At 38.6% G+C, this 12,291-nt stretch overlaps 1 protein-coding gene across 2 annotated transcripts in view; it reads left to right on the top strand.

Moving 5' to 3' along the window:
* LOC131591889 (membrane-associated guanylate kinase, WW and PDZ domain-containing protein 2) overlaps positions 1 to 12,291 on the top strand; it is a 706,821-nt gene that overhangs the window by 677,378 nt on the left and 17,152 nt on the right. For both annotated transcript variants that reach the window (XM_058862997.1, XM_058862998.1), the window contains one exon: positions 5,677 to 5,815. In XM_058862997.1, coding sequence (XP_058718980.1) covers positions 5,677 to 5,815 — 139 coding nt within the window. The remainder of the gene's footprint in view (positions 1 to 5,676; positions 5,816 to 12,291) is intronic.

Below are 12,291 nucleotides of genomic sequence, written 5' to 3' on the forward strand. Positions count from 1 at the left end.
TCACACAAACCATTTGAGGCTGCTTTTATCATTAGATTTAACATAGACTGAAAATGTGCATACACAATTAATTAAATTTCATGCAACAGAGAACCATACACCTGCTTAGAGACTGCTTCTTACATGCCAACAGAGGCTAACATACACAAGGCTCTCAGCCATTGTTTAAAAGCACACTCAAGCAAGGAAAAACCTCTTTACTACATAAAAGCTATATGTGTTTCCCTTCTGGTTTACCCTGTTTCTGAAACTCTGTGTGTATGGTCAGCTTTATTTAACAAGATCAACAATAATTGCTTTGAAATATGGACAGAACAAAAGCTCTGCAGATAAACCCACATGTATTTATTCTAATGATTTGGAGAAGCTTTACCATTTTTTTTCTAATTAAACTATCAATAGTGATGTCACTTAAACATTCCTTAGGAATATTGCCTTCTCATTATTGCCAGAAAACATGTTGCCCAATTTTATAGCTCAGTTGCTCTTACACATGAATGGAGCATCTGAATTAACTTGAACTGAAACAGATTTTTTTAAAAGAAACACTTTCCATGCACACAAACTACTTTCATAATTACATTTAAATCATTAATATTCAAATTTCAAAACATTAAGGGGTTGAAGCATTCAATGTTTTCTTTGTGCTTGCACATTGTAAGAAGATAATAGAGGAGCGTTCTGCTTACCAAGTGGCTTTGGGTTAGGAGGAGAACCAGTGGGTTTGGGTAGGTATTTATCCCAAACAGCATGGAAATTCAGCAATGGTCATATTCTTCAGGAAGAATCACAATGCAAAATCAATGTGTATAAATTTTCCAGATTCTTAGCTGCAAAGAGTACGTTTCTTCAGAATAAGTACAGCTCAGGCAGCAGCCAGGCAAGCTTCCCAGGCTGTCTTGCCAGCACCCTTAAGCTGCTGAGAACATCTGGAGGACATAGAGGTAGATCAGTCCTGCTTTGCAGTCTTTGCTGAAGACCAGCAGGAAGCTTAAAATCCAGAGTTGATGCCAGTCTGGAGAGTGTCCCTCATGCAGGGCTTGTCTGTTGGGACTGGGAAAGGGTACATCTTCAAGAAAATCTTTAAAAAAACATGAAGAACTGGAAAAAAAGAGATCTACTACCTGATGAGACTGTGGAGATGGCTGAAAATATCCAGTTTTCTTTGTATCAGTCTCCATTGAGACGTTCAGAAGAAACATAAAGAGAAATTAGTATAAATCAGAATCAGGAGAAACTGCTTAAAGCATACTTAGATTCAAGTTTGCAGAACTTGCTGATGTTCGTGTATGCTTAATAACTAAGGTAAATTTATAGACTCTTAATAATTATGTCTAAGAATTCATGGAGGACAAGAAAGTTAGAGAAAGCAAAATATATACCCTATTTTTAAAGTCAAATAAAGAAATTTCCCTTTTGTCCTCAGAAATAATTTGTTACAAGTTATCAAAAAGTGGAGAAAGTTCACTGGCATGAATTGTGGAAAGCAAGTCTTGTCACACCAGTCTATTTTTCCTTTTTTTGTGTCTGATTTTCATTCTTATTTCTAAGTGGGAAAAGGGGGAGGAGAATGTACAATCTTCCTTTCATTTTTCAACACTAGCTTCTATGGAATTCACATAAAAAGGTTGAGGAAAAAAGGCTCTAGGTGGAATCTCTTTTAACATGGTTACTGACAATAATTCCTCTCAAAGGCTGCTCTGAATGATTTGCTCCTTAATCGTAAATACAAGTGTGGTTCTGAGGCATCTGGGATGAAACCAACTCAGTTCAATATTCCATTAATAATTGGAGACCTACTGATAAATAACAAAATAAAATTTGCTGACGCCCATATGCCACTATCCATAGGGAGTTTAAAAAGTCTTTGAGAAACAGACTGCTTCATAATAAAAATTTTGTACTAAAGCAGTTAACGTGATAAAATTCACCGAGGTGCAGAGTGCTCAGTTTTGCGCAGAGAAATCAGGTGCCCAATCTAAAATTTGAGATAACTGTTCAGAATCCAAACTGACCATGGATTGCAAATCTGATATATTACAAAAAGGCAAAGAATTTGTTCTGTGAACATTATTAGTAAATGTGGAAAGAATATTATCATTTTTATCTGTTCTACTTACCCCCCCTCCCTCCACCTTCATAATATCTCCAGTTTGGACACTGTAAACAGACATGGAAGGATCCAGAAGAGAAGTGCAGAGAAATGCTGTGTGGCATAAACTGCAGGAATCAATATTTAATCCTAAAAAGAGAAATGAGGATCCCATGTAGCAGACACTGATTTTATGCTTGCAATTACCTCTGGCCTCACCTTGGTGTATCCTCAATATGTGGGTATATCTAAGATCCTCTTTGAAAATCACTGGATTTAGAAAAGACAGAAATAACTCCACAAATCTAAAAAGTGATTCCACAGTAGAAAAGTTGAGGGAGAAAGCATGTTTGAATGCCTGGACAAAGAGAAAACACTCATCAGGCTTTCCTCCCGTATCAGCCATAAGAAAATCTACATCATGGAGGGAAAGGAAGGGAAGGTTATCAAGGTTTAACTGCAGGAAAAAAACAAGAACTGTACCTTACTGACACATGAGGAAGCACTCCTCAGCCAAGTTTTTCTCTTTCGTATGGATTTCCAGACATGAGTGTAAAGTCTAATTGAAGCTTTTCTTGAAGAGTGTTGACAATATTTCTCTTCCTTGTTGTTTTCTCATCTAATCAGAGCTAGGGTTGTGCTGCAAACGCAGTATAATTCAGCTGTACATCAGCCATAAGACACAAAAGCAGGGAACACAATTAACCCACTGCTCCTGCAACTGTTCATTATACCTCTGGTCTCACCCTTTCTGATGTAGATTTCGGAGTGCCTAATTTTTGCAAACTTGTTTCTCTCCCCTCCTTCAGCCACATAACCAAGATGCTAGCCCTTTTTTTTTAAGCTTTCTCAAGTTATTTGCACATAACATTTTATAAGAAAAGAAAATATCAAATCAACTACAATATTTTATAGTGAAAGAAAATACCAAATGAGCTATGTGCTAGCTACAAAGAAAAAAAATTCAAATTCAGAGAAATACAGAAAAGGTTACAGTAATACAAAGATAGTTCCTGCATAGTGACCAGTGAAAACAGAATGAAGGCAAACAGCAAGGGGAAAATGTGACATTAACTTAACCTTTTTACATATTAAACTCTGTATTAAAATCTTTCTGTCTTTCTGCTCTGGAGTGCAGAAGATTTTATTTGAAGGACTGTACATTCTATATGCAGCTTTCAGTACTAATTTTAAAAGGTATTCATCAAGGAGTGTTGAAAAACACCTCTTTCATTTGATCTAATCTCTCATGACATGCTAACAAGAACATTTTAAATACCTTCTGCAAAATATGGTCTACCCAGGCAATGTAGCATAAAAAAAAAAAAAAAAAGAGCTGTCCTTAAGCCTTCTGAAAATCTGACTTCACTTTTACAGGATTTCTATGAGGTTTAATTGTTTCATGACATTTAGAAGGAGGTTTTCCCAAAATCACTGAATTTTGTCTGTATTTGACCTAACTAATATCCTTATGGAGATGCTACTAATCTGTCTACTGTCTGTATTACAGTAGTGGTAACATAGATTTTATCTTTTTGCTCCAAGTGTATGCACCAACTGCATTCTCCAAAAGTCAGGGGGATGCAGAGAGCCCTGTATGGCCAGACCTGGGGGAGATCTCACCATGAGACAGAGAGCACCTGTTTTGTTTGTCAGTGTGGCCTGAAGACCATCAGAAATATTTCAAATTTTACACTGCATAGTACAACCAAATGCATTCTTTATAAGAGAGAAAATTGGCTCAGGAAAAAATTTGCACTGCAAAAATAATCCTGCAAAAAAAAATTCTGATTTTTTTCCCCCCTCCACTGTTAATTCTGCAGCATTTACAAAGTGTGATAGCAAGGCTAATAGGTTTTATTTGGATCAATGGCTTTTTAGTTATGCAAAGTACCGGCATAGATCATATACAGGATCCTGGCAGGATGCAGCTCCTAATGACAAAGTATGAATTCTATTAATTCCCATTGAGAAACACTGCCACAGTACTTCTACTAACATTCTTTCTGTCTCTGAGCAAGAGTAAGGACTAGATAATTTCTTGACATCTTTCCCAATTTTCTTTGATGTTAGGAGTTATGTTGACATTTCATATTGTGCACATTTATTTGGTAAATACTATATTTCAAACTCAGGAAAGAAGGAAAACCTCTGAAGGATTACACTTTTAGCCGACAGAAGCACAGTTGTAGCAAAGAAAATATACAAAACAGAAGATATTTCAATGTCCAAGGCCAGCTAAGAGCTGGTTTTGTGAAGATAGTCATGTAAGAGGGAAAGAAAGTGCGCGTCACCTTGAAGTCTGTATATTCTCCGCTCTAGGATGTGTAGGCATTGTTGTTGTAGTGTAATGAGGAAGCTGTAGGCGCACACTGAGGCAGTAAGATCCTGCTGAACTAATGTGCTCCTCTGGCACTGACAGATGAATGTGCTGACCCACTCAGCTCTCACCCTCATGCCCTACTCTTGGCTGCCCACCACCTGGACCTGCGCCTCTACCAGAGCCAGGAGATCATCCCTCCTTCTGGGTGTCACTAAGGCTGCCCTTCCAAGGGGGCTGGGAGGCTTCTGCAAGACACGAATTCCAAAGGCTGTGGTGCTGCCAACAGGAGGCTCAGGTGTCACCTCGCTGTGTTGCTTGCTCAAGGCTCTCTCAAAGGGGTATCTCAACAGGCTGTGCAGCGCTGCTCCCTCATGTGCTCTCTGCTGCGCTGACCAGGCACAGCAGAAGGCAGCCGCTCCCCTACCAAAGGAGAAGGTTTCCCCGTGGAAAGCCAGCCAAAACCAAAACATGCAGGCTGGAAGCAAAGTCAGGGAAATAAGGGTGGGTGGGAGATGCAGACATCAGTGGCACATTTAACTGCTGTAGAAATAGAGCAGAAAAACAATAATGAAGCCAACTCTGACTGGAAAGCTGGCCAGGAGATGAGTGGCACAAATCCATAATCAGAACCCTGGAGTCAGCTGCTCTAACTAGACAGTTCAGCAACAGGCTGTGCTTACTCACAGCAAAAAGATCCTGTGGTAAATAGTTCAAAGTATGCTCTTTGAACTCCAGCAAACCTCCTTGTCCTGTGTCATAGCACTAACCTTTCTTTGTTTAATAGTGTGCTTCATAACAACTCGTCATTTGGTGTGAAACTTTACTACCAAGGTTTGGAAATTCAAATTATGGAAATTTATATTTGTGCTTTGAACCTCTTTTCCCTATGAAAACAGCAAGTGGGACAAAGTTCGCAGGCTCACACAACACTGCATGTTACAGAGTAGCACGGATAATGTTCCGGTGATTCCACCATATCAAGCAATTCAACAAAGCCTCTTACACACAGAAGATGTGAGCAAGTTACAAAGGCATTACGCTGATTTCAGCAGAAGACAAGAAGCATTTGATACACCATATTCAGAATCCACTTTGGAGGTTATTTGATCTGCCAGTAATATTCCTCACATAGACAGGAACAAATTTACCTTGATGTGTCTGTCTGTCATTCAAGTAACCTGTGATCCATTGAATATGTCTCTTCCTGAAACACTCATTTTACTGCAATTCTGTCTGACTCAATATTCTTCTTACCTGACAGGTAGGAGATCAAATAATTGAAATCAATGGAGAAAGCACAAGGGACATGACACATGCCAGAGCAATAGAGCTAATCAAGTCTGGTGGCAGGAGAGTGCGACTGTTGTTGAAACGTGGAACAGGCCAGGTCCCAGAATATGGTGGGTTTTCATCTTTACATTTTTATATGTGCATGACTCTATATAAATTAATTATATTGTTTTTGAATTAAGTAGCAGTTGCAGATATTTATATATTATAATTTCCTGGAGCACATTAAGTATCGTAAGTGCTTACCTGTGTAGAGATGGACTTACTCACACGTGTGTACATCTCTGTCATCTGCTGCCCTCCCGACACAGGCAGTGGTTTTTAAGATGTGCATTTGAGGAAGCACTACAAACCTCCGAGGGAACATCTCTGAGTGCTGGGAGTTGCTGATTTGCCCATAAACTCTCATTTTCTTCCTTTATTGGAATTTCTTCCTTATTGGTACTTCTCTGCACATTTTGGGTCACAGCAGATGATCTTGTTGCCATGCAATTGAGTGGCTCAGGCTGAAACTAAGCATTATCAAGAACGTACTCCTTTCTTTGACTACTTCACCCATTGTATTCTCTCTGATGGCTGATCAATTAGAAGCCAATTCTGAATTTAAAACATGAGATTTTGCTCATTGTGGTGAGAAAACAGGATCTATTCTTCTTATATTTTGTTTCAGAGGGACTTCTGGGACATTTTAAGTATTTAAAAAAGTGTGAGTCATTTAGACAATATAGAAACCTTATTTCATAACTGAAATGACAAAAAAATAAAAATAAATTATCTGAAGGAAATTTCAAAGACAAAGAGTTTTTTTGAAAACTGAAATCAGGGCTTACTTTATAGCATGGTGTAACAATTTCCTATATTTATGTAAGTTCTATGATGTGCACCTCTGGGCCTTAAATCTCTTAGGAGAAGGGCTATTTTTTTAATGAAAAGTCCTTAACTTCTTTATGCTAGGAAGTCCAAAACTCTATTAAACTCTTTTAGTTTTGAAGTTCCAGAATGCTTTCCCATTAGAATCAGAAATTACAATCACATAAAAATTCAAATACTTAGGCTTAACTATAGGTTCAGGTGAGCCTTTGTTGCCAACATAAATTCAATACCTCTGTCAAAGTCAATTGCAATGAAAGTCAGTTCTTTCCCACCTGTCAATACACATGGTAATTGCACTGTTTTCTTCTCTAAACTAGAGCTAATTCTATGGCTAAGCCAATACTCAGGACAGTGTATGCTGCATTTTTTACAACTTTCAAGAGCTTCTGAATAAAGGCAGAAAAGATGGGCCATAACCCACTCATCTGGTAATAAAATTAATGATTTATACTTTTGGTGAGTAGAAGCAGAGCAGAAATGGCTTTCAGGGGCTCTGATAAAATGATACTAAGATATTGAATATCAATTTTAACTAGTGTGCAATCTTTTCAGAGAGACCTCCAACAGAAATTCAGGTCACCTCCAAAGCTGTTTTATGGGGAGAGGTGCATCATTTTTAATGAAAGAACAAACAAATGTCCAGGACTGATATAGTGGTAGTAATCCTTCTCAAATAGCAGAACTATATACCAGCAGTTCTCTGGTTCCTCAGAAAACAATTTGATCTAAGGTAGGCTATGAGGAGCAAAGAATCAGTTGCAGTTCAGACCCATTTCAGATCTGAATTTCTTAAGGTCCCAGTTCCAAATGGCACTTAAATCCAAAATAAATTTCAATTATTTATATAACCTTATACAATTTTACATTATTCCTGTAAAAAATAAAAATGAAACAAAATTTAAAAAAATAAATTTAAACAAAAAAAAAAAAGAAAAAAAACCCCAACAACTTCCATATAAGTGTCATTGAATTCGGAAAACAAATCTCCCAAAATGTGCACAAGTCTTCCCTTCTACAGAAGATGATGAGTAGAAAATACATATAAACAGTAGAAATCCAGACACAGCTTCTAATGCTAACAGAAAGCAACAAGGTGACTTCACAGTGTTGCTTAAAGCCAAGGTCGCCATTTGGGAAGGCATTTGGAATACTTAGCATTAGTTGTTTATAAATGCAGATTACTGAGAAATAAAAATTGCTACCAGGAAGTGCTGTTTAATCAGACCATTTTCCAAGCTGCATCTCCAGCTCACAGCTCCATACAGGAGGAGTAGCTGTGCTTGAAAGCCCCTTTTTCGTACTGCACTGAAAAAGGAGTAAAAATGTTCAGGAGTTACTTCACAGTGTACATACAACCTGCAGAAAGCATCACAGCAAAGGAAAACGTCTGCACATCTGCAGTTCTGCGTCTGTGCCTTATGCAGGCAGAGAAGTGTTAGAGTTGCATCCAGTCTGGAGGCAGAATGGAAGCAAAATAAGACGCCTGTTGAAATTGACTGAAATAATTTAAGTCCTCCCTAGGCCATTTGCCAAAGGTGTAAGAAGTAGTCTAAGAAGAAGCAGAAGGTGCACCTAAATTCCAACAGCAGCCTGCCTAGGAAGTTAAAACAGAAATTAACAGAACCAAATATAAATGGGAGTCCACATCTCAAGGAGGCCAAATCTCAAGGTTAAGTCATCATGCTGCGAAGAACATCTGTCAGAGACCCCCAGAAACATCTTTTCCAAATAATGTAAAACTGAATGCAGAGAAGATTGTGACAGCAGGCTTGAAGACAAAGTGGTCCTGAGGACAGCAGATAAACTAGTCAGTATTTAGTAGCTCCCTTTTCCTTCAACCAGATTTCCACAACTGAGATGTAATGAGACTAATTGGAGTTCTTTTTCCTAAAATAATCAGGGTTTTTTTAAGCAAGTACATGTCAGAAATATTTCTTATACTCATCTGGGTCCAGATGTGGAGAGCACCAGTGGGAAATAGTACTTAGTTGAGTATAAAAATGCAGGGCTGGAGAACAGAGTATTGGAACTGCAGTGGTGGTGTGCAGCAGAAGCCTTGGGATAAACAGAACAGTAGCACAAGTGCACCAGAGTCCTCTCCTGGATATTGTCTCTCAGTCCCTGACAGGCAAAATGGCCAGGGACTTCCCAAGTCAGGTTTAGTAATGCTATGATTAAAGACCTTTCCAACAGCAGAAACACTCAGATTCATAGCACTAAAAAGGAGAACATTTATATAGAGCTACCTAAACCAGCCAGCCAGGACTATCACCTTTTTGTTTTCAGTCTTCAACTTCTTGATTTTCCTTGTGTTTTAAACTGCAGTGCAATGTTTTTGCTAGTACAAAGTATGGTGGTACATACTTAAGTGCAAGAAATGTCAGTGTCCAAATGATGCTGTGATTGACACCAGTAAAAGCTGTGTTAAGGAAAATTCATCAATAATAAGAAAGTGATTTGTGAAAGAAAAGAATGTGCATTGAAAAGAAGAAAGCACCTAGTGAAGAAAGCAAGAACAAGCTGCTTTGAGGGTGTAAATGTCCTGAATGAGTTATGTCAGTTTATACTGCCTGGAAATCTGTCCATTTCCAATCTTGGAAAATTCTGGCTGAGCTGAAGCACTGTTCAAACCTAGGGTAAGAAATCGTGTGATGCAAATCCACCATTTACTTCCATTCTGGCTGCTGATTTTGCTTGAAAACAAATGCCAAAAATCACAGACTATATCAGAGGCAGAAATCCCCTTGTAGTGCACACTACCATCAGAATGTAAGCAAAGGAGCTCAGACATGATTAATGCTTCAAAACTATAGCTGATTTCACAGCAGGGTGCAACAAAAGAAGTGTTGGAAACAGGTGTTTTATCACCCAGCATCTCAGAACATGTTTGCTGAGAATAAGGATAGCCCGAGGAACTGTGCTGCTACAGGAGGTGAATTATCACAGCTCATCCAAACCCAAAGAACATCAGCATCATGTTTCATAGGAAATAGTCTGCCAGCTGAGTTCTCCAGAGAACCAAGTCATACTAAGAAATCATATTAATGTGCAAGAAAGACTAGAAGTACTGCTGGGAATCCTGATCCCAAAAAGCACTTAATGCCTGGGAAGTCTGGCTGCAGAGAGTGTGAGGTTTCATTCATGTCACAGAACACGAAGCCCAGAGTCATCACTGCAGAACTGAGCACTTCCCCCACCAGCATCAAAACCAATTTGAATAAAGGGACAGATCAAGGTATTCATTGCAGTGGTTGCCTAATTTGCTGTGTGTACACCTAGGTAAGGGGTTACTGACTTCAGCAGGAGCTACTGGGTGTGCAGCAGTTCTAAAAATCTGTCTGTTCACACTGTGGGAGCCTCGTTACAGATGCTCATGTAATCCAGGCTTTAGCCATAGCTATAGAAACACCACGAAAAGGACATGTACTTTACATAGCCAAACACTGGGATGAAGCATCATCCTTAAAGGCAAAATGCAGGAAAACTGTTCACAAAATCCCAAAATGGTGAAGTTCAAGAGGAAGTAAAGCTGACAAATCAGTCTCTCTATTGAGCTGTGAGTTCTGCAAGAAGCAGGTTACCTCTAATGATTGATCAGCCCCAGAAAACTACATTTTTTTGTGGCAACATCTAGTCTTTTCTCTAGACGTCTTTGGAGGAAGTTCCCTAGGAAAGACTGTGGTGTTTCACTCTTAGTCCCAGAAGTCCTGGCAGCTTGTTTTTTCTGGCTTACTGCTCCTGGCCTTTCCTGACTGGAGATTTTATTACTCACAGTACATTAAAATATGTAAGTTCATAGAAGTTTCTGAAAGCAATGAGTCTTATAATCAAATGACTGCCAACAGGGTGTAAAGTTGGAGAAGGCTGAGGCAGGTTAGCACCTATAGGTGGACTCCATCCCTCCAGCAAGGCACAACCCCCTGCCCCCATTGCTTTCTGTGCAGAGGGAGCAAAAACACTGAATTTCACCTGTAAGGAGCATGTGGAGTAAACCAATTTGTTTCTCTTCCTACTTTTAGGACTACAAAATCATTTGTCAGGTTTGATATAAGATTTCTATCAAGTTTCACTTAGTTTTAAGTTGCTTAAGAGCTCCTGCAGGAAGTTATAAGTTTTAGAAACTCCAGCCTATTTACATGAAGAATTTGGACAATTTTTCCGTTGCCCTATCTTGGACATCTGGATCTGGTCCGGAGCATTCTAGGTCACATTGTGGTACTAACAGATACACAGAGCTGTGGGAACTGGAACCACTGAGGTTTGAAGTGCAAGGGATCTGCATTGTGTGGTGATGGCTGGTGCTTTATGGACCTACACAATGACGGTCTCTTTCCCTCTCTTCCCCTGCTTTTCTTGACTTTATTCACATACAGGTCCTGGGGTTGCATTGTGTATTTTTAGACTCTCTGTTTCTTCACACAGTGCCAAAGCGTGTACACAGCTCACCCCATGGGCTCATTACATATAGGACATTTTACAGAACAAGGGTTTGGGTTCAGTATGGGCTGTTTAAGGAAGATTAAAGTTTCAGCGTATGCAAATTGCTGGTTAAGAGATAAAAGCAACAAATTACTTAGCAATAAGTCATTTTTGAAGGGCCTTGAAGAAAGTCTCATCTCCTGCTTCAGCACTACCCCAGCAAAAAAAACCAAAAATGTCAGAGTTGATACCAATACAAGGATTTTTCATACAAATAAATTGGCACAGTTCTTAAATGCATTAAACCCTTTGCTTTTGATTTGTTATGACTCCCTCAGGAAGCACCTCAAGATGTACTACATATCCATAGACCAGGTGAATCTATGTCCTGAATATATATGTACAGTAGTTTCAATAATCCACTAATATTTAGACTTACAGCATGCTTATTTGTCTTATCTTTACAGAAATACTTCTTTCCTGTTACATATAAGCTTTTCACTCAGTTGTTCTAAACTTACTAAGAATTCTCTGCTCTAACAATAATAAAATGTCTGTATGTCACTGGTTCTGTTAATTCTAATGATTGGTCCTAGGCTGTTCCTCCCCTTCCTTTAGGAATGGTACCTTCCAGTCTCTCCATGTGCATGAAAAGTGACAAGCATGGGTCCCCATATTTCTACTTATTGGGCCACCCTAAAGACACGGTTTGTAAACTCTGCATGTATATTATCTTTCTAATACATTTTGTTTCTCACAACTGTTAATAGAGTATTTTCCAACTTTTTCTTACATGTTAGCTCACTTAGTAGTTTCTATGGTTTTTCTTTCATAACTGATTATCTAAGACATCAAAGCAGCTATGCATTCTACAAATGTATTTTAATATCCTAAATAATGAGTTTTGCATGTTACACTGCTGCTAGTGCAAAGGTCTGCTATATATCCATTTTTTCTCATGACAAAATTTTGTTTTCTGAATATGACTTTTCAGGTAGATCTTTGAATTTAAGCCAAAATTTCCCTCCTCTTTATGGCACTTGGCTTGCAAAAATATTAACAATATGAAGGTGGAAGTTGGGTGCTGATTTCAAATAATATTTATGTGCAGCCTCTTGAATAAATAACAAATGTAAAATTGAACACATTTTGAAATGTGCTGTAAGGCAATACTCATTTATTAAACCCTGTGGTTATGCTAAATTTACACAAAGCTCTTTGCTCTTGATTTCAAGCAATTTCCTTCATAGAATCAGATCCAACTGCACAGATTGTTCAGATACACCTAATTTGT

The sequence above is a fragment of the Poecile atricapillus genome, chromosome W, assembly GCF_030490865.1.
Source record: "Poecile atricapillus isolate bPoeAtr1 chromosome W, bPoeAtr1.hap1, whole genome shotgun sequence".
Taxonomy (NCBI): Eukaryota; Metazoa; Chordata; class Aves; order Passeriformes; family Paridae; genus Poecile; species Poecile atricapillus.